The sequence below is a fragment of the Manacus candei genome, unplaced genomic scaffold (genome assembly GCF_025592945.1).
Source record: "Manacus candei isolate 608988 ecotype Guabito, Panama unplaced genomic scaffold, ASM2559294v1 h1tg000098l, whole genome shotgun sequence".
Lineage (NCBI taxonomy): Eukaryota > Metazoa > Chordata > Aves > Passeriformes > Pipridae > Manacus > Manacus candei.
This window is the reverse complement of record NW_026138146.1, coordinates 107,246-126,909: the sequence shown is the minus strand read 5'-3', so window position 1 is coordinate 126,909 and position 19,664 is coordinate 107,246. Positions and strand designations below refer to the sequence as shown.

Below are 19,664 nucleotides of genomic sequence, written 5' to 3'. Positions count from 1 at the left end.
AAATCCTGATCCAGGACAGCTTGGGGAGCTCCTGGTTGGGATAAACCAGCCCCGAATCCTGATCTGGGAGAGCTTGGGGAGCTCCTGGTTGGGATAAACCAGCCCCAAATCCTGATTGTGGGAGCAGGACCAGCTTGGGGAGCTCCTGGTTGGGATAAACCAGCCCCAAATCCTGATCTGGGAGAGCTTGGGGAGCTCCTGGTTGGGATAAACCAGCCCCAAATCCTGAGCTGGGACAGCTTGGAGAGCTCCTGGTTGGGATAAACCAGCCCCAAATCCTGATCTGGGCCAGCTTGGGGAACTCCTGTTTGGGATAAACCAGCCCCAAATCCTGATCTGGGCCAGCTTGGGGAACTCCTGTTTGGGATAAACCAGCCCCAAATCCTGATCTGGGAGCTGGGCCAGCTTGGGGAGCTCCTCGTTCGGATAAACCAGCCCCAAATCCCGGGTGTGGGAGCCGGGCCAGCTTGGAGAGCTCCTGTTTGGGATAAACCAGCCCCAAATCCCGGGTGTGGGAGCTGGGCTGGCTCAGAGGGCTCCGCCCCAGGGCTGTGGTTTAACTAAGCCGGGTTTAACTAAACCGGTTTAACTAAACCGGGTTTAACTAAGCCGGGTTTAACCAACCCGGGTTTAATCCCCTCCTCGCTCCCTGGGAAACGCTCCCCCCTCCGACCTTTCCCAACAGAGCCCCTTTGTCCGGAGCCGGAGAAAAACTGGGAAGCGACTGCTGGATCCTGGGAAGGGGGAGGGAAAGAGGAGCGCGGGCAGCGGGAACGGCCCCGATCCCGCCCGGAATTCCCACATTCCAGGGAATCCCCGGTCTCGGGGGGAGGGGGTGGCACAGGGACCCCTCCTGCTCCCACCCTGGGGCAGCTGCCGGGAACCCCCAAATTCCCGGGATTTCCAGGGACGGCGGAGGTGGGAATTAATAAAATTGAATTGGGATTTATTAAAAAAGGAGTTTTTTGGGGGGGTTGGAGGAGTTGGGAATTATCAAAATTGAGTTGGGAACTATTAAAGTGGAGTTCAGATTCAGTAAAGAGGTATTTTGGGGTTGCAGGAATTGGGAATTAATAAAATTGAGTTGGGATTTACTAAAAAAAGAGATTTGGGGGGGCTGGAGCAGTTGGGAATTATCAAAGTTGAGTTGGGGTTTATTAAAAAAGGAGTTTTTTGGGGTCTGGAGGAGTTGGGAATTATCAAAATTGAGTTGGGATTTACCAAAAAAGGAGGGATTTGGGGGGCTGGAGGAATTGGGAATTATAAAAGTTGAGTTGGGATTTATTAAAAAAGGAGGTTTTTGGGGCTGCAGGAGTTGGGAATTATCAAAACTGAGTTCAGGTTTATTAAAGAGGCATTTTGGGGGCTGCAGGAGTTGGGACCTGACTTTAACGAGTCCCAGCTCAACTTTAATGAGTTGGGGGTGATTAGAGGTGAGTTGGAATTACTGAAGAGACGTTTGGGGGCTGCAGGAGTTGGGAATGATCAAAGTGGAGTCCGGAATTATTAAAGAGGAGTTTTGGGGGGCTGTGGGACTTGGGAATTGTTAAAGTTTAGTTGGGAGGTGTTGAAGTTGAGTTGGGGCTTCTTAAAGTTGAGTTGGGATTTATTGAAGAGGCAATTTTGGGGGGCTGTAGGAGTTTTTATCCTCTGCAGGATTCCTGTTTTCCTGTCCCAAACCACCTCCTGCTCCCTCAATCTGTCACTGGAGCCCTTTTATCCTGCCCAGGATTCCTGTTTTCCCCACAAACCACCCCCTGCTCCCCCTTCTTTATCTCTGGAGCCCCTTTCTCCTCCACTGGAGCCCCTTTATCCTGCCCAGGATTCCTGTTTTCCCCCCCAAACCACCTCCTGCCCCCTCATTCCATCACTGGAGCCCCTTTATCCTGCCCAGGATTCCCGTTTTCCCTCTCAAACCACCCCCTGCTCCCCCCCCCCAAACTCTTGAGCCCCTTTATCCTGCCCAGGATTCCTGTTTTTCCCTCCCAAACCACCCCCTGTCCCCTCATTCCATCACTGGAACCCTTTTATCACCCACTGGAGCCCCTTTATCCTCCCCAGGATTCCTGTTTTCCCCCCCAAACCACCCCCTGCTCCCCCCTCTCTAACTCTTGAACCCCTTTATCGCCCACTGGAGCCCCTTTTTCCTCCCCAGCATTCCCGTTTTCCCCTCCCAAGCCCCAGGGGCGGCAGGATTTGGGCTCTGAGCCCTCGCCCCGGCCCTTTGGGATGAGAGTTTGCACTCACTCAGCTTATCCCACTTTCCCTCCCAAAATTCGTCCCCCCCCCCCCGCCCCCCCCGAGCGCTTTCACACCCCCATGAATGGTTGTTTTTTTTTTCTTTTAAAACCTCCTTTACTGGCAATAAATAACGAACTCTATTTATTTACAAAGGTCTCAGCGCGGGATCCAAACAAAAATCCTGAATAAATAGGACAGACCCCGGCACCAGGAAAGGGGGAAAGAGCAGCTGCGAGCGGGGGGGGTCCGGGGGGGGGTCGCTGAGCCCACCCGCCCTTTGGGGGACCCCAAAAAAGGTGTTCCCACCCCCAGGGCCGGCGCTGAGACCCGGGCAGAGACCAAAGGAGCGGCCTCAGCCCCGGGGAGGGCGGGATGGAGCCGAGGGGGGGTTAAACCCGGCTGGGGGGGGTTAAACCCGGCTGGGGGGGGTTAAACCCGGCTTGGGGGGGGTCAAACCCGGCTTAGGGGCTGTCCTGGGCTCGGGGGTCGGTGCTGGGCTCTGCTGGGGGGGCTGGAGGGGGTTCTATGGAGCCAAGGGGGGGTTAAACCCGGCTGAGGGGGGTTAAGCCCGGCTGAGGGGCTGCCCCGGGCTCGGGGATCGGTGCTGGGCTCTGCTGGGGGGGCTGGAGGGGGGTCTATGGAGCCAAGGGGGGGTTAAACCTGGCTGAGGGGTGGGTTAAACCCGGTTTAGGGGCTGCCCCGGGCTCAGGGGCCGGTGCTGGGCTCTACTGGGGGGGCTGGAGGGGCGTCTATGGAGCTGAGGGGGGTTAAACCCGGCTGAGGGGGGGCTTAAACCCGGCTGAGGGGGGTTAAACCCGGCTGAGGGGGGGGTTAAACCCTGTTTAGGTGGTGGTTAAGCCCGGCTTAGGGGCTGCCTCGGGCTCGGGGATCGGTGCTCGGCTCTTCTGGGGGGGGCTGGAATGAGACCTATGGAGCCGAGGGGTGGGTTAAGCCCGGTTTAGGGGGTGGTTAAACTCGGTTTAGGGACTGCCCCGGGCTCAGGGGCCGGTGCTGGGCTCTGCTGGGGGGTCTGGAGGGGGTTCTATGGAGCCGAGGGGTGGGTTAAGCCCGGTTTAGGGGCTGCCCCAGGCTCGGGGATCGGTGCTGGGCTCTGCTGGGGGGGCTGGAGGGGGGTCTGTGGAGCCAAGGGGGGGATTAAACCTGGCTGAGGGGGGGGTTAAACCCGGCTTAGGGGCTGTCCCGGGCTCGGGGGTCGGTGCTGGGCTCTGCTGAGGGGGCCAAGGGGGGGGTTAAGCCCGGCTGAGGGGCTGCCCTGGGCTCGGGGATCGGTGCTGGGCTCTGCTGGGGGGGGTCTACACTCACACTCATGAGGGAAGGGGGGGTATTTACACCCCCCCGCCTGCCTTAGGCCCGGCCCTGGGCTCAAGGAGACGCGGGTTTAAGGTTCTGCCGCGGCCGTGGCTGCCGGGGATGGTGGATAAAAGCCGGGCATGTGGCGGGTGGGGCTGGACCAGCTCGGAGGGGTTTTCCAGCCCTCAGCCAGCACTGCCGAGCCCCCCCCGGGCCCGGGCCCCTGGGGCTGGACCAGCTCAGAGGGGTTTTCCAGCCCTCAGCCGGCACTGCCGAGCCCCCCCCGGGCCCCCCGGATTCCCTAGGGCGGGGTGAGCTCCATGGATTTCTTGCGCTCCTCGCGCTGCTCGTCCCAGTCGTCCTCGGGCTCGAAGGTGCCGCGCAGGATGGCCAGGCGGTCCGACAGGGCCATGCAGTACGGCACCAGCACGTAGAAGTACAGCAGGGACGCCAGGCAGGCCCCCAGGATCGGGCCCACCCAGAACACCTGCGGGGAACCGGCACCCGTCAGGCGGGAACGGGCATGGAATAGGGGAGGTGGGAATGGGAGATGGGAATGGGGATGGAACCGGGGAGATGGGGTGGGAATGGGACAGGAGAGATGGGATGGGAATGGAACCGGCACCGGTCAGATGGGAACGGGGTGGGAACCGGGGAGATGGGGTGGGAATGGGAGATGGGAATGGGCATGGAACCAGGGGAGATGGGATGGGAATGGAACAGGAGAGATGGAATGGGAATGGGAACAGGACAGGGGAGACGGGAATGGGGATGGAACCGGCACCGGTGAGACGGGAACGGGGTGGGAACCGGGGAGATGGGGTGGGAATGGGAGATGGGAATGGGCATGGGTGAGATGGGAATGGGGATGGAACCGGGGAGATGGGATGGGAATGGGACAGGAGAGATGGGGTGGGAATGGGAGATGGGAATGGGCATGGAACCGGGGGAGATGGGATGGGAATGGGACAGAAGAGATGGGATGGGAATGGAACCGGCACCGGTCAGACGGGAACGGGGTGGGAACCAGGGAGATGGGGTGGGAATGGGAATGGAACCGGCACGGGTGAGATGGGAATGGGGATGGAACCGGGGAGATGGGATGGGAATGGAACAGGAGAGATGGGATGGGAATGGGAACAGGACAGGGGAGACAGGAATGGGAACAGGACAGGGGAGACGGGAATGGGGATGGAACCGGGGGAGATGGGATGGGAATGGGGATGGAACCAGGGAGATGGGGTGGGAATGGGACAAGGGAGACGGGAATGGAAACAGGACAGGGGAGACGGGAATGGGGATGGAACCAGGGGAGGTGGGATGGGAATGGGAATAGAACCAGGAATGGGGAGATGGGAATGGGAATGGGAATGGAACCGGGGAGATGGGATGGGAATGGGCAGGGGAGACGGGAATGGGGAGATGGGAATGGGAATGGAACAGGGACGGGTGAGATGGGAATGGGGATGGAACCGGGGGAGGTGGGATGGGAATGGAACCAGGACAGGGGACATGGGAATGGGAATGGGACAGGGGAGATGGGAGAGGAACCGGCACCGGTGAGACGGGAATGGGGATGGAACGGGGGGAGATGGGATGGGAATGGAACTGGGACAGGGGACATGGGAATGGAACTGGGACGGGGAAGATGGGATGGGAATGGAACTGGGACAGGGGAGATGGGATGGGAATGGAACTGGGATGGGGGAGATGGGATGGGAATGGAACTGGGAGAGATGGAACTGGAACAGGGGAGATGGGGATGGGAATGGGAATGGAACTGGGAGAGATGGGAGAGGAAACGGGACATATGAGATGGGATGGGAATGGAACAGGAGAGATGGAACTGGGACAGGGGAGAGGGGATGGAATGGAACCAGGACAGGGGAGATGGGATGGGAATGGAACTGGGACAGGGGAGAGGGGAATGGGAATGGAACTGGGAGAGATGGAACCAGGAGAGATGGAACTGGGACAGGTGAGATGGGATGGGAATGGAACTGGGAGAGATGGAACTGGGAGAGGTGAGACAGGTCTGGAAGAGGAACCAGGACGGGGTGAGAGAAGATTTTGAAGAGCAGAAAGGACAGATGAGAGCAGGTCTGGAGAGCAGCAGGAGAGATGAGAGAGGAACCAGGACAGGGTGAGAAAGGTCTGGGAGAGCAGCAGAGACGGGTTAGAGCAGGTCTGGGAGAGGAGCCAGGACGGGGTGAGAGAAGATTTTGGAGAGCAGCAGGGACAGGTGAGAAAGGTCTGGGAGAGCAACAGGGACAGGTGAGAGCAGGTCTGGGAGAGCAGCAGGAGAGATGAGAGCAGGTCTCGAGGGCAGAGAAGGCCAGGGTGAGAAAGGTCTGGGAGAGGAACCAGGATGGGGTGAGAAAGGTCTGGGAGAGCAGCAGGGACAGGTGAGAGCAGGTCTGGGAGAGCAGAAGAGGCCAAGGTGAGACAGGGCTGGGAGAGCAGAAAAGGCCAGGATGAGAAAGGTCTGGGAGAGCAACAGGGACAGGGTGAGACAGGGCTGGGAGAGCAACAGGGAGAGGTCGGAGCAGGTCTGGGAGGTCGTGCCCTGGGTCCAGCCTTTGCACCATCCCCTCCCTGCTCCTCACCCCCCACCCTGCGGGGAGGGACAAACGCCCATCCAGGGGGGACAAACCCCCATCCCGGAAGGACAAACCCCCATCCAGGAGGGACAAACCCCCATCCCTGTGGGGAGGGACAAACCCCCATCCAGGAGGGACAAACCCCCATCCAGGAGGGACAGACCCCACCCCAGGAGGGACAAACCCCCATCCCGGAAGGACAAACCCCTATCCTGGGAGGGACAAACCCCCATCCCAGGAGGGACAAACCCCCATCCCAGGAGGGACAAACCCCCATCCAGGAGGGACAAACCCCTATCCTGGGAGGGACAAACCCCCATCCCAGGAGGGACAAAACCCCATCCCGGAGGGACAAACCCCCATCCTGGGAGGGACAAACCCCCACCCCAGGAGGGACAAACCCCCATCCCGGGAGGGACAAACCCCCATCCAGGAGGGACAAACCCCCATCCCAGGAGGGACAAACCCCCACCCCAGGAGGGACAAACCCCCATCCAGGAGGGACAAACCCCCATCCCAGGAGGGACAAACCCCCATCCCAGGAGGGACAAACCCCCACCCCGGGGATTCCTGGGCTGGAATCCCCCCAGGCCGGGCTTGCCGAGGCCCAGCCCTGCTCTGCAAGGCTGGGTCTGAGAGGAGAGCCCCGGCTGGTTTTACACCCTCTGAGGGTGCTCAGGGAGCACCGGGGACCATTCCCACCCCCGGGAGTGTCCAGGGGCAGGTTGGGCAGGGCTTGGAGCAGCCTGGGATGGTGGGAGGTGTCCCTGCCCATGGAAAGGGGGATGGGATGGGATGGGATGGGATGGGATGGGATGGGATGGGATGGGATGGGATGGGATGGGATGAGTGTGTGTTCCCCTGGAGAAGTGAAGGATCCAGGGAGAGCTCATAGCCACTTCCAGGGCCTGAAGGGGCTCCAGGAGAGCTGGAGAGGGACTGGGGACAAGGGCTGGAGGGACAGACACAGGGAATGGCTTCCCACTGGGAAAGGGGGGGTTTAGGGGGGATTTTGGGAAGGAATTCCTGGCTGGGAGGGTGGGGAGGCCCTGGGATGGAATTCCCAGAGGAGCTGTGGCTGCCCCTGGGAGTGTCCAAGGCCGGGTTGGATCCCCCTGGGATGGTGGGAGGTGTCCCTGCCCGTGGGACACCTTCCTGAGAACCACCAAAGTTCTCAATTCCCAGCTGGGAACAATCACTCAAAACTTGTTTTGGGGAGGAAGAAAAGTTTCAGCCACATCCAAACAGTAAAAGAATCAGTTTGATGTCAGGAGGATGCAGCGTTTTAAGCAAAGGCATCCGTTTAAAATTTGGGTATCCCCAAAGGAATTTCGTTTTGCTCGGTTCAAACTGACACAGCATCTCAAGAGACATTCTTTATAAAGATAAAAATATTTTTTATAAAGATAAAATTATATTATTACATATTATAATATTGTATATTATATATAATAATATATAATATATTATAATATATTTGAAATATATATATATAAAATACATAATATAGAATATTATATATAATATATAAAATACATAATATAGAATATTATATATCCTACATAAAAATATAGAATATATAATATAATATATAACAAATATATTATATATTAAAATATATAAGATATATAAATTATAATATTCTATATTATATATAATAACACATAAAATATAGAATATATTACAATACATAAAATATATATCATATATTAAAATATATAAAATATATAAATTATAATATTCTATATTATATATAATAATGTATATAATATATAATATATTACAATATATAAAATATATATTATATATTGTAATATATATAAAATATATAAATTATATTATTATACATAATATTATTATATTATTCTAAAGCTAAAATATTTTTTTAAGATAAAAAAACGACTATTCATTCTCACTTGAAAACAAACAGTCTTTTTATAAAGATTTCTTTTTTAGCAAAGATAAACCCCCCCGACATCAAACTGAAACATTTTATTGGGCTCAAAAACCGTCCCTGATTTTACGGCTTCTGATTTTCCTGCTTTCCACCCTTTTGGAAGCTGCCCGAGCTGGGGGTGTTTGACACCCTGGAAGATTTTAAGGTTCCTCCATCCCAACCCATTCCAGGATTCCATGGGATGTTAATCCCTGTCCCCCTCCGGGCCACGGGGACAATTGTTCCCGACGCCTCTGGGGCACCGCCTGCCTCCTTCTCCAGCCCTGTTAGAGCCCTTTTCTGTCCCGTTTGATCCCTTTCTTACTGTTTGATCCCTTTTTTGCCCCATTTGATCCCCTTTCTGCCCCGTTTGATCCCCTTTCTGCCCCGTTTGATCCCTTTTTTGCCCCGTTTGCTCCCTTTTTCGCCCCGTGTTACCCCTTTTTCTCACTCTGTGCCCCCCGTGCCCCCCCGAACTCACCCAGTGTGCGGGGCTGAACCTCCTGGTGACCACGGCGGGGCCGAAGGAGCGGGCGGGGTTCATGGAGCAGCCGGTGAAGTAAATCTGGGGGGAACAAAACACCACTGAGGTGCAACCATGGCCAAACCTTCGGGGTCAGGGGCTGGAACGGCCCCGGGGCTGCCTCTGACCCCCCCCAGCCTCTGACCCCCCCAGCCTTTGACCCAGGAGCAACCCTGGGTTGTCTCTCCCATGGGAGCCCCTTTTTCCTGCCCAGGATTCCTGTTTTTCCCCCAAAACCACCCTCTGCTCCCCCCCCCCCCAACTCCTGAACCCCTTTTTCCTTCCCAGGATTCCTGTTTTTCCCTCTCAAACCACTCCCCGCTCCCCCCATTCCATCACTGGAGCCCCTTTATCCTCCACTGGACCCCCTTTATCCTCCCCAGGATTCCTGTTTTTCCCCCAAAACCACCCTCTGCTCCTCCCCCCCCAACTCCTGAACCCCTTTATCCTCCCCAGGATTCCTGTTTTTCCCCCAAAACCCTCCCTGCTCCCCCCACTCCATCACTGGAGCCCCTTTATCCTCCCCAGGATTCCTGTTTTCCCCCCCAAACCACCCTCTGCTCCCCCCTCTCTAACTCTTGAGCCCCTTTATCACCCACTGGAGCCCCTTTATCCTTCCCAGGATTCCTGTTGCCCCCCCCCCAAACCACCCTCTGCTCCCCCCCCAACTCCTGAACCCCTTTATCCTTCCCAGGGTTCCTGTTTCCCCCCCCAAACCCTCTCTGCTCCCCCCACTCCATCACTGGAGCCCCTTTATCCTCCACTGGAGCCCCTTTATCCTCCCCAGGATTCCTGTTTTCCCATCCCAAACCACTCCCCGCTCCCTCATTCCATCACTGGAACCCCTTTATCACCCACTGGAGCCCCTTTATCCTGCCAAGGATTCCCGTTTTCCCCCCCAAACCACCTCCTACTCCCCCCACTCCATCACTGGAGCCCCTTTATCCTCCACTGGAGCCCCTTTATCTACCCAGGATTCCTGTTTCCCCCCCCAAACCACCCTCTGCTTCCCTCCCCCAACTCCTGAACCCCTTTTTCCTTCCCAGGATTCCCGTTTTCCCTCCCAAACCACCCTCTGCTCCCCCCATTCCATCACTGGAGCCCCTTTATCCTGCCCAGGATTCCTGTTTTCCCTCCCAAACCACTCCCCACTCCCCCCATTCCATCACTGGAGCCCCTTTATCACCCACTGGAGCCCTTTTATCCTGCCCAGGATTCCCATTTCCCCCTCCCAAACCACCCTCTGCTCCCCCCTCTCTAATTCTTGAACCCCTTTATCACCCACTGGAGCCCCTTTATCCTTCCCAGGATTCCTGTTTCCCCCCAAAACCACCCCTGTTCCCCCCCTCTAACTCTCGAGCCCCTTTATGCCCCCCAGGATTCCTGTTTCCCCCCCCAAACCACCCCCTGCTCCCCCCCCCCAACTCCTGAACCCCTTTATCCTCCCCAGGATTCCTCTTTCCCCCCCAAACCACCCCGTATTCCCCCTCTCTAACTCCTTAGCCCCTTTATCCCCCCCAGGATTCCCGTTTCCCCCCCAGGGCGGACAGTGGGGTATTTTGGCCCCCCCCCCCCCCGTGCCATGCGGCCCCCGTGCCCGCACACGGACCCCCACGAGGTGCCCCACGGTGACCGAGAGGCCGATGGAGAGCGCGGGGGAGCCGCCGCCGCCGCGCCGGTTGTCGGTGGAGGCGAAGATGCAGGCGGCGAGCTGGAAGGTCAGGATCATCTCCACCACCAGCGCCTGCCCCGGCGTCGTGTTGTTGTTGAGCTGCCGAGGAGACCGCGGGATAATGAGAGGAGGAGATAACGAGGCGATAACTCCCCTCCGCGGGTCTCCCGGGCACTCGGCTGTCGGATGAGAAGCCCCCCCGGGGTCCCCTGTGCCCACCCCCGGCCCCGCTCGGGGTCACGGCTCATCCGGAAGGAAGGGAATGATCCTTCTCCCTCTGTAAGGCCCCCAAATCCGGCTCTCCCCCGAGCCCTGGGCTCTCCACAGCTCCCTCCGTTTCCTTGTCTCCCCGTTCCCACCAGTTCCCTTTTTCCCGCATTTCCTCCCCCTTTGTTCCTCACGAGTTGTCGAGTCCCGACTTCTCCCCCCCCCGGTTTGTGGAGCTCCTGCTCCGGAGGATGAGGAGCAGCCACTGTGGGAGGGAGGGAGGGGTTGGGGTGGAGGGAGAGGGTTGGGATGGAGGGAGAGGGTCGGGATGGAGGGAGAGGGTTGGGATGGAGGGAGAGGGTTGGGATAGAGGGAGAGGGTTGGGATGGAAGGAGAGGGCTGGGATGGAGGGAGAGGGTTGGGACGGAGAACAAGGGCTGGGATGGAGGGAGAGGGTTGGGATGGAGGGAGAGGGTTGGGATGGAGGGAGAGGGTTGGGGTGGAGGGAGAGGGTTGGGGTAGAGGGAGAGGGTCGGGATAGAGGGAGAGGGTTGGGATGGAAGGAGAGAGCTGGGATGGAGGGAGAGGGTTGGGACGGAGAACAAGGGCTGGGATGGAGGGAGAGGGCTGGGATGGAGGATGAGGGCTGGGATGGAGAACAAGGGCTGGGATGGAGGGAGAGGGTTGGGATGGAGGGAGAGGGTTGGGATGGAGGAAGAGAGCTGGGATGGAGAACAAGGGCTGGGATGGAGAACAAGGGCTGGGATGGAGGGAGAGGGTTGGGATGGAGGGAGAGTGCTGGGATGGAGAACAAGGGCTGGGATGGAGAACAAGGATTGGGATGGAGAATGAGGATTGGGATGGAGGATGAGGGCTGGGATGGAGGATGAGGCCTGGGATGAAGGTCACGGGGGTCCCAGGGGCTGTTTTTGCCCCGGTGCCTCTGCACAAACCCCTGGGACTGCCACGGGAAGGACAAAGGGACCCAACCCCTCCCTGCTGGGTTTTCAGCCCCATCTGGCCGGTCCGGGACACGGAGCACGTGGCACACGTGGCACACGATGCCAGGGGGTGGCACACGATGCCAGGGGGTGGCACACGTGGCACACGATGCCAGGAGGTGCCTCCTCCCTCGGCCCCGTGCCCGTGCCGCTCCCAGGGCTCCGGACCCGGCCGGGGTTGGAGCGGCAGCTCCCCCGCTCCCGTCCCGGGTGTTTTCCCAGCGCTGCCCGGGGCGGCTGGAGCGCTGTTCCTCAGCCCTGCTCCTGCCAGGGGGTCCTGCTGCCTCCCCTCCTCCCCTCTCGACACCCTCCCGCTCATCCTTCTCCCCCAGTTCCCTCCCTCCGCTCCGTTCCCAGCTCCCCCGGTGGGACTGGGCTCCCCCTGCCCATACTGGTCGGACTGGGCTCTGCTCCCTCCCTCCCCCCCCGCCCTGGCACGGCTCCGATCCCGGTGCTAATCCCCGGGAAGGGGAGGCTGCGCTCCGGAACGTCTCAATGCGGGCGGTGACTCACGCGGGCCCTCGGGGCCGAGGAAGCGCTTGTTAAAGGAGGCGCAGAAACATCCACTCATCGCCCGCTCCATAAAGCTGTCACGGCACTGCCCTGCTCCCCACGGCCGGGATGGCACTGCCCTGCTCCCCATGGCTGTCCTGGCACTGCCCTGCTGTCCTGGCACTGCCCTGCTCCCCACGGCCGGGATGGCACTGCCCTGCTCCCCACGGCCGGGATGGCACTGCCCTGCTCCCCACGGCTGGGATGGCACTGCCCTGCTCCCCATGGCTGGGATGGCACTGCCCTGCTCCCCAAACCTGGCCACAGAGCTGTCACGGCACTGCCTCACTCCCCAAAGCTGGGATGGCACTGCCCTGCTCCCCCATCCTGCTCCATAAAGCTGTCACGGCACTGCCCTGCTCCCCATGGCTGGGATGGCACTGCCCTGCTCCCCAAACCTGGCCATAGAGCTGTCCTGGCACGGCCCTGCTCCCCAAAGCTGGGATGGCACTGCCCTGCTCCCCCATCCTGCTCCCCAAAGCTGGGATGGCACTGCTCTGCTGTCCTGGCACTGCCCTGCTCCCCAGAGCTGGGATGGCACTGCCCTGCTCCCCCAGCCCGACCATAAAGCTGGGATGGCACTGCCCTGCTGGGATGGCACTGCCCTGCTCCCCAAAGCTGTGATTACACTGCCCTGCTGTCCTGGCACTGCCCTGCTCCCGAAACCTGGCCACAGAGCTGTCACGGCACTGCCCTGCTCCCCCGAGCTGGGATGGCACTGCCCTGCTGTCCTGGCACTGCCCTGTTCCCCAAACCCGGCCATAGAACTGGGATGGCACAGCCCTGCTCCCCGAGCCACCCTCCCCATGGATTGGGCTCCTCTCCCGGGGCTGGAGGAGCTTTCCCAGGGCTGGAGGAGCTTTCTCAGAGCTGGAGGAGCTCCCACATCTGGAAGAGTTTTCCCATGGCTGGAAGAGCTTTCCTGGGGCTGGAGGAGCTTTTCTGGGGATGGAGAAGCTTTCTCAGAGCTGGAGAAGCTTTCCCAGGGCTGGAGGAGCTTTCCCAGGGCTGGAGGAGCTTTCCCAGGTCTGGAGGAGCTCCCACATCTGGAGGAGTTTTCCTATGGCTGGAAGAGCTTTCCTGGGGCTGGAGGAGCTTTCCTGTAGCTGGAGAAACTTTCCTGGGGATAGAGGAGCTTTCCCAGAGCTGCAGGAGCTTTCCCAGAGCTGGAGGAGCTCCCAAAGCCAGAGGAGCTATCCCGGAGCTGGAGGAGCTCCCAAAGCCAGAGGAGCTATCCCGGAGCCAGAAGAACTCCTGGCACCCTCAACTCACCCGGGGCCCTCGACCCACCAAGGGAAAACCAACCCCCCGGAGCCGCTCCCGGGGCCGCCGAGGGCTCGGGAGGAGGAGGAGGAGGAGGAGGAGGGAGGGCGGAGGAGGAGGATGAGGAGCACGGGCGGCACTCACGGCGTTGACGGCCAGGTTGCCGCGGGTGTTGGCCGGGGTGACGCCGTAGAGGATGCCGGCGCCGGCGATGGCCCCGACCAGCTGGGCCAGCACGTAGAGGAGGGCGCGCGGGAGGGAGATCTGGTTGCCCACGAGGAAGGCGATGGTGACGGCCGGGTTGATGTGGGCGCCGCTGATGTGGCCGAAGGCCTGCACCAGGGAGCCGATGGCGAGGCCGAAGGCCAGCGCGATCTGCAGGATGGAGGGCAGCGCCGAGGGCCACTTGAGCGCCGAGCCCAGCCCGATGAAGACGAAGATGAGCGTGGAGAGGAACTCCACGAAGACGGCGCGGGCGAAGGCCAGGGTGAGGACCTCCTTCCTCATGGTGGGCGCGCAGCGGGCTCGGGGTTGCTGCGGCTCCGGGCTCCGTCTCCACCGCCGGGAGCGGGGCCATACCTTTCTATATATGCAAGGGCGGCAGGAGCCGGGTTACAGGGCGGGGGGCGGAGCCGGGCAATCGGCCGGTCCTCCCAAATTAGCAGGTGAAACTGGAAAAGTTTCCACCTGAGAACGTCCTCGGAGCCTCTCGGTGAACCGGTGACTCAGCTGCTGGTGGCATTTCTCTCCCTTGCCCTCTGCAAACAAAGAGCCCCTATAGGGTGTCCGTGGTCGTTAGATAACGAGGCTGTTGCATAACGAGGCCGAGCTGCCTCCTCTGCTGTTCCCTTTTACTGCCTCTCGACAGGTTTTGGGTGGTTCATTAGCAGAGGTGTAGCTCGGATTCCCTCCCTCCCTCCGTGTGCTTGCAGGCCGGAGAGGGCAGGATTCCTGGTGGAAAACACTTGTTGTTGGGCTGCAGGAGCTTTCCTGAGCCTGCAGGAGAGTTCCCAGGGCTACAGGAGCTTTCCTGAGCCTGCAGGAGAGTTCCCAGGGCTACAGGAGCTTTCCTGAGCCTGCAGGAGAGTTCCCAGGGCTGCAGGAGCTTTCCCGGGGCTGGAGGAGAGTTCTCAGGGCAGGAGGAGCTTTTCCAGGGCTGGAGGAGAGTTCCCAGGGCTGCAGGAGCTTTCCTGAGCCTGCAGGAGAGTTCCCAGGGCTGGAGGAGCTTTCCCGGGGCTGGAGGAGTTTTTCCAGGGCTGGAGGAGAGTTTCCAGGGCTGGAGGAGTTTTTCCAGGGCTGGAGGAGAGTTCCCAGGGCAGGAGGAGCTTTCCCGGGGCTGGAGGAGAGTTCCTAGAGCTGGAAGAGTTTTCCCAGGGGTGCAGGAGCTTTCCCAGAGCCAGAGGAGCTTTCCTGGGGCTGGAGGAGAGTTCCCAGGGCTGGAAGAGCTTTCTCAGGGCTGGAAGAGCTTTCCTGGGGCTGGAGGAGCCTTCCCGGGGCTGGAGGAGCTTTCTTGGGGCTGAAGGAGCTTTCTTGGGACTGAAGGAGCTTTCTGTAGGCTGGAGGAGCTTTCTCAGGGCTGGAGGAGCTTTCTCAGGGCTGGAGGAGCCTTCCCAGGCCTGGAGGAGCCTTCCCAGGCCTGGAGGAGCTTTCTTGGGGCTGAAGGAGCTTTTTTGGGTCTGAAGGGGCTTTACTGGGGCTGGAGAAGCTTTTCTGGGACTGGAGGAGCTTTCCCAGTGCCAGGAACTTCAACTTTACCCAGGATCTTGAAACGTGAAGGTAAATCCAAGCCCTGGAGCTGCTCTCAGGCCGTGCAGAGCTCCAGGAAATGTCCTGGGAGCAGGAAAGAGGCTGGAGTGGGATTTGTGTGTCCGGGGAGCTCTGGGAGAGCTGGAGCATCCTCAGGATGCCGGGATGGAGGGATGGGATGGAGAGGGCCGGAGGGGCAGAACCTCCCTCCCGCCTTCCCTCCTCACTGCAGCTGCCCGTGCCTGGGAATGCCAACTTCCAGAGCCTTCCAGAGCCCTGGGAATGGGGCTGGAGCAGGGAATTCTCACTCCCTGACCCCAGGACCGGCATCTCCTCCCCGCCATCCCTTTCCCTGCTGCCTCTGGAGCTGCGGCTCCTCCGGGCCGATGGTTCCCCTCCCGGGAATGCCGCACAAAGCCCGAGCTGTGCGTGGACTCGGGCCGTGTTTACAGCCTCCCGGCACGCTCCCTCCATCCCGGATCTCTCCCGCGGCAGATCCTTGGCCGGGAGCGCGGGGGGAGCAGGAGGGTTGGAGGGCTCGGGGCGGGAAACCTCTCGGGTGACGCTCACAAAGAATTCTTGGTTCTCCTGCGCCACGATCGGGTTTTTTTAGAGCGGGTTCGGGTGCCAGCTCTGCTCTCCGGGCTCAGCTGAGCCCGCCTTGGCTTCCTCCCGGGCTGGGCTTATCCGGGGCTGCCCCGCGCCTGCGGCTCCAGCCCCCGGGGAGCTCCAGTCCCCGGGGAGCTCCAGCCCTCGGGGAGCTCCAGTCCCCGGGGAGCTCCAGCCCTCGGGGAGCTCCAGCCTTCGGGGAGCTCCAGCCCTCGGGGATCAAAGCTCCCCGGGCAGGACGTGGGGAAAAGCACCTCAACCCCTCCCCGAGCTCAAAGAGTCGGATTCCCCGCTGCCTCCTGCTGGGGCTGCTCAAAACCCAGGGGGGATTTCTCTGCAGAGCAACACGAGGGGATTCTTGCCCAGAGCCGGGGACAAACGAGCTTTTTCTCCCCCTTTGTACCCAAAATCCTGAGCCGAACAGAGCCGGAGGGCCCCGAGGGAGTGAGGATCCATTACAGCCCGAATTCCCGGCGGTGGTTTTCCCCTGGATCCGCAGATCCCGGGGCCGATTGCGGAGCCAAAGCCCAGATCTGTTATCCTAGAAACACCCGGGCCGTTGGCGTGTTTTGGTGAAAGTTTTGCAAGCCGGTATTTCAAGACACCCTGGGCGGCATTCCAGGCTGGAGTCATCACCCGCCGCTTCCCTGGGCCCTGGCTGCGGCTCCAGCTGGAAGGAACGCTCCCTGTTCCCATGATCCAAACCTTTCCCGCACGTCCCGTCTCTCCCTCGGGGGCGGCCGCGCTTCGCTGCCACTCCTCCGCCATCCCAAAAAAATAAAACCAACCCCTCCCAGGCTCCCGAGCGGGGATAATGACAGGGAGAATCCTGCGGCCGACCGGGAGATATCATCAAATCCGGCTGGGAATGACAGGGGAAAGCTCCCGGAGGGAAGCAGCCAGACGTTTCTCCGGGAACGCGCCGCGCGAAGCGGCTTCTCCCGGGGGGCTCTTTGGGATTCCTCCCTCCCCGGGGACGTTCCCGGCTCCTGCGGTGCCCGTTGGGAGGGCACCCAGGAATTCCCTGGGGGATGGGAAAGGACCCCCAGGAGGAGGGATCGGGGGCTGGGAGGGCACCCAGGAATTCCTGGGGGATGGGAAGGGACACCCAGGAGGAAGGATCGGGGGCTGGGAGGACACCAGGAATTCCTGGGGGATGGGAATGGACCCCCAGGAGGAGGGATCAGACACTGGGAGGGCACTCAGGAATTCCTGGGGGATAGGAAGGGACAGCCGGGAGGAGGGATCAGACACTGGGAGGACACGCAGGAATTCCGGGGGGCTGAGAAGGGATCCCCAGGAATTCCTTGGAGATGGGAATGGACCTGCCTGGCTCCGGGAAGGCTCCCGGCGCTCCCCCCCCGGCTCCGGGCCCTCCCAGGAGCTCGGAGGAAAGGCTTGGAAAGCGCCTTTGATGTGTCGGGAGGAATCGGGGTTGGGCAAGAGCTCGGGGAGGCATCGGGCAGGTCGGTGCCGACAGACGGACACGGGTACGGGCAGGTCGGTGCCGACAGACGGACACGGGTACGGGCAGGTCGGTGCCGACAGACGGACACAGGCACAGGTCGTCGGTGCTGACAGACGGACACCCACGAGGGCACGGGCGGCTCGTGTGCCCCCGGGCTGGGGCAGCGAACCCCGGCAGGGCGGGCTGGGCTGTGTCCCTTCCTCCCCTCCTCCTCCTCCTCCTCCTCGGAACGAGCAAACCCAGCCCCAAAAATGGCCCAAGGCAGCCCCGCAGGCTCGGGGGGTGGGCGCTGAGCCCCCCCGGGGGGAGGCAGGAGCCGGTGCCTCCCCCTTTCCCGGGGCTGGAAGCACCCACGGGTTTGAAACCCGGCGCCTTTTGTGGTTGTTTTGGTTACACAGACTGTGAAATGTTCATTAAACGCCGGTTTTTTACCTTAACAGGTTATTTTCTGAGCGGGGAGGGTCCTTCCTGAGCTGAGGGGCCAGAGCTGGACACAGCACTCCAGGGGTGGCCTCACCAGGTTTGGGTTGGATATTGGGAAGGAATTCTTTGCAGGGAGAGGGATCAGACACTGGAATGGGCTGCCCAGGGAAGGGGTGGATTCTCCGTCCCTGGAGGTGTTTAAGGACAGACTGGATGTGGCATCAGTGCCATGGGCTGGGAACCACGGCGGGGTTGGAGCGAGGGTTGGGCTGGATGAGCTCGGAGGTCCTTCCCAAGGCGGCTGATTCCGTGATTCTCTGATTCCATGATCCTGTGATTCCATGATTCCATGATCCCATGATTCCATGATCCTATGATTCTATAATTCCATGACTCTATGATCCTATGATTCCATAATTCCATGATTCCATAATCCCATGATTCTATGGTTTCATGACTCCATGATTCTATGATTCCATGATTCTATGTTTCCATGATTCTCTGATTCTATGATTCCATGATCCTATAATTCCACGATTCCATGATTCTATGATTCTATGACTCCATGATTCCATGATTCTGTGACTCCATGATTCCATGACTCCATGATTCCATGATCCCATGATTCTGTGATTCCATGATTCTATGATCCCATGATTCCATGATTCCATGACTCCATGATCCCATGATTCCATGATCCTATGATTCCATGATTCTCTGATTCTATGATTCCATGATCCCATGATTCTGTGATTCCATGATTCTATAATTCCATGATTCTATGACTCCATGATCCCATGATCCCATGATTCCATGATCCCATGATCCCATGATTCCATGATTCCATGATCCCATGATTCTATGATTTCATGACTCCATGATTCTATGATTCCATGATTCTATGTTTCCATGATTCTCTGATTCTGTGATTCCATGATCCCATGATTCTGTGATTCCATGATTCTATAATTCCACGATTCCATGATTCTATGATCCCATGATTCCATGATTCCGTGATTCCATGATTCCGTTATTCCATGATTCCATGACTCCATGATTCTATGACTCCATGATTCCATGATTCCATGATTCTGTGACTCCATGATCCCATGATTCTATGATCCCATGATCCCATGATCCCATGATTCCATGATCCCATGATCCCATGATTCCATGATCCCATGATCCCATGATTCCATGATCCCATGTGTCCATGATTCCATGTTTCTACGACTCCAAGGGTTCTGTGGGGGATCCCAGGGGACCCAAAGCCTTTATCCCTCCTTTTTTTGTAGGAAATGAACCAGCTCCTGGTGTGCCCCGGGACAGCGGGATTGGAGCCGTGGGGTGTGTCCAGACACTTTGGAACACTTTGGGACACTTTGGGACACTTTGGGACATTTTGGGACATTTGGGGACACTTTGGGACACTTGGGAACATTTGGGGACACTTTGAGACACTTTGAGACACTTTGGGGACACTTTGGAACACTTTGGAACACTTTGGGACATTTGGGGACATTTGGGACACTTTGGGACATTTGGGGACACTTTGAGACACTTTGGGATATTTGGGGACACATTGGGACACTTTGGGACATTTTGGATATTTTGGGACACTTTGGGACACTTTGGGACATTTGGGACATTTGGGACATTTTGGGACACTTTGGGACACTTTGGGACATTTGGGGACACTTTGGGACACTTTGGGACATTTGGGGACATTTGGGACACTTTGGGACACTTGGGACACTTTGAGACACTTTGGGATATTTGGGGACACATTGGACATTTTGGGACACTTTGGGACACTTTGGATATTTTGGGACACTTTGGGACACTTTGGGACACTTTGAGACACTTTGGGGCACTTTGGGACATTTGGGGACACTTTGAGACACTTTGGGATATTTGGGGACACATTGGGACACTTTGGGACATTTGGGGACACTTTGGGACACTTTGGGACATTTAGGGACACTTTGGGACATTTGGGGACACTTTGAGACACTTTGGGACATTTGGGGACACTTTGGGACACTTTGGGACATTTGGGGACACTTTGGGACACTTTGGGACACTTTGGGGCACTTTGGGACATTTGGGGAC

General features: G+C 58.6%; 1 protein-coding gene across 1 annotated transcript; it reads right to left on the bottom strand.

Annotated features, from left to right (window-relative positions):
- Window positions 1-3,489: 3,489 nt before the first annotated feature.
- On the bottom strand, window positions 3,490-13,871 carry LOC127461250 (aquaporin-5-like). The gene is made up of 4 exons (XM_051768920.1): window positions 13,451-13,871; window positions 10,221-10,382; window positions 8,570-8,653; window positions 3,490-4,039 (listed from the first exon to the last, which is right to left on the bottom strand). The coding sequence occupies exons 1-4, from the start codon at window positions 13,811-13,813 to the stop codon at window positions 3,854-3,856; spliced, it is 795 nt and encodes a 264-aa protein (XP_051624880.1). The 5' UTR covers window positions 13,814-13,871; the 3' UTR covers window positions 3,490-3,853.
- Window positions 13,872-19,664: the final 5,793 nt, after the last annotated feature.

What these genes read in the sequence shown, in the direction of transcription:
- LOC127461250 (XM_051768920.1), bottom strand. Translation starts at nt 13,813, where the DNA reads ATGAGGAAGGAGGTCCTCACCCTGGCCTTCGCCCGCGCCGTCTTCGTG. An exon ending in GCAACCTGGCCGTCAACGCC is followed by an intron (nt 10,383 to 13,450) that starts GTGAGTGCCGCC and finishes TCTCCTCGGCAG; the next exon opens with CTCAACAACAACACGACGCC. An exon ending in GGTTCAGCCCCGCACACTGG is followed by an intron (nt 4,040 to 8,569) that starts GTGAGTTCGGGG and finishes GGTTCCCCGCAG; the next exon opens with GTGTTCTGGGTGGGCCCGAT.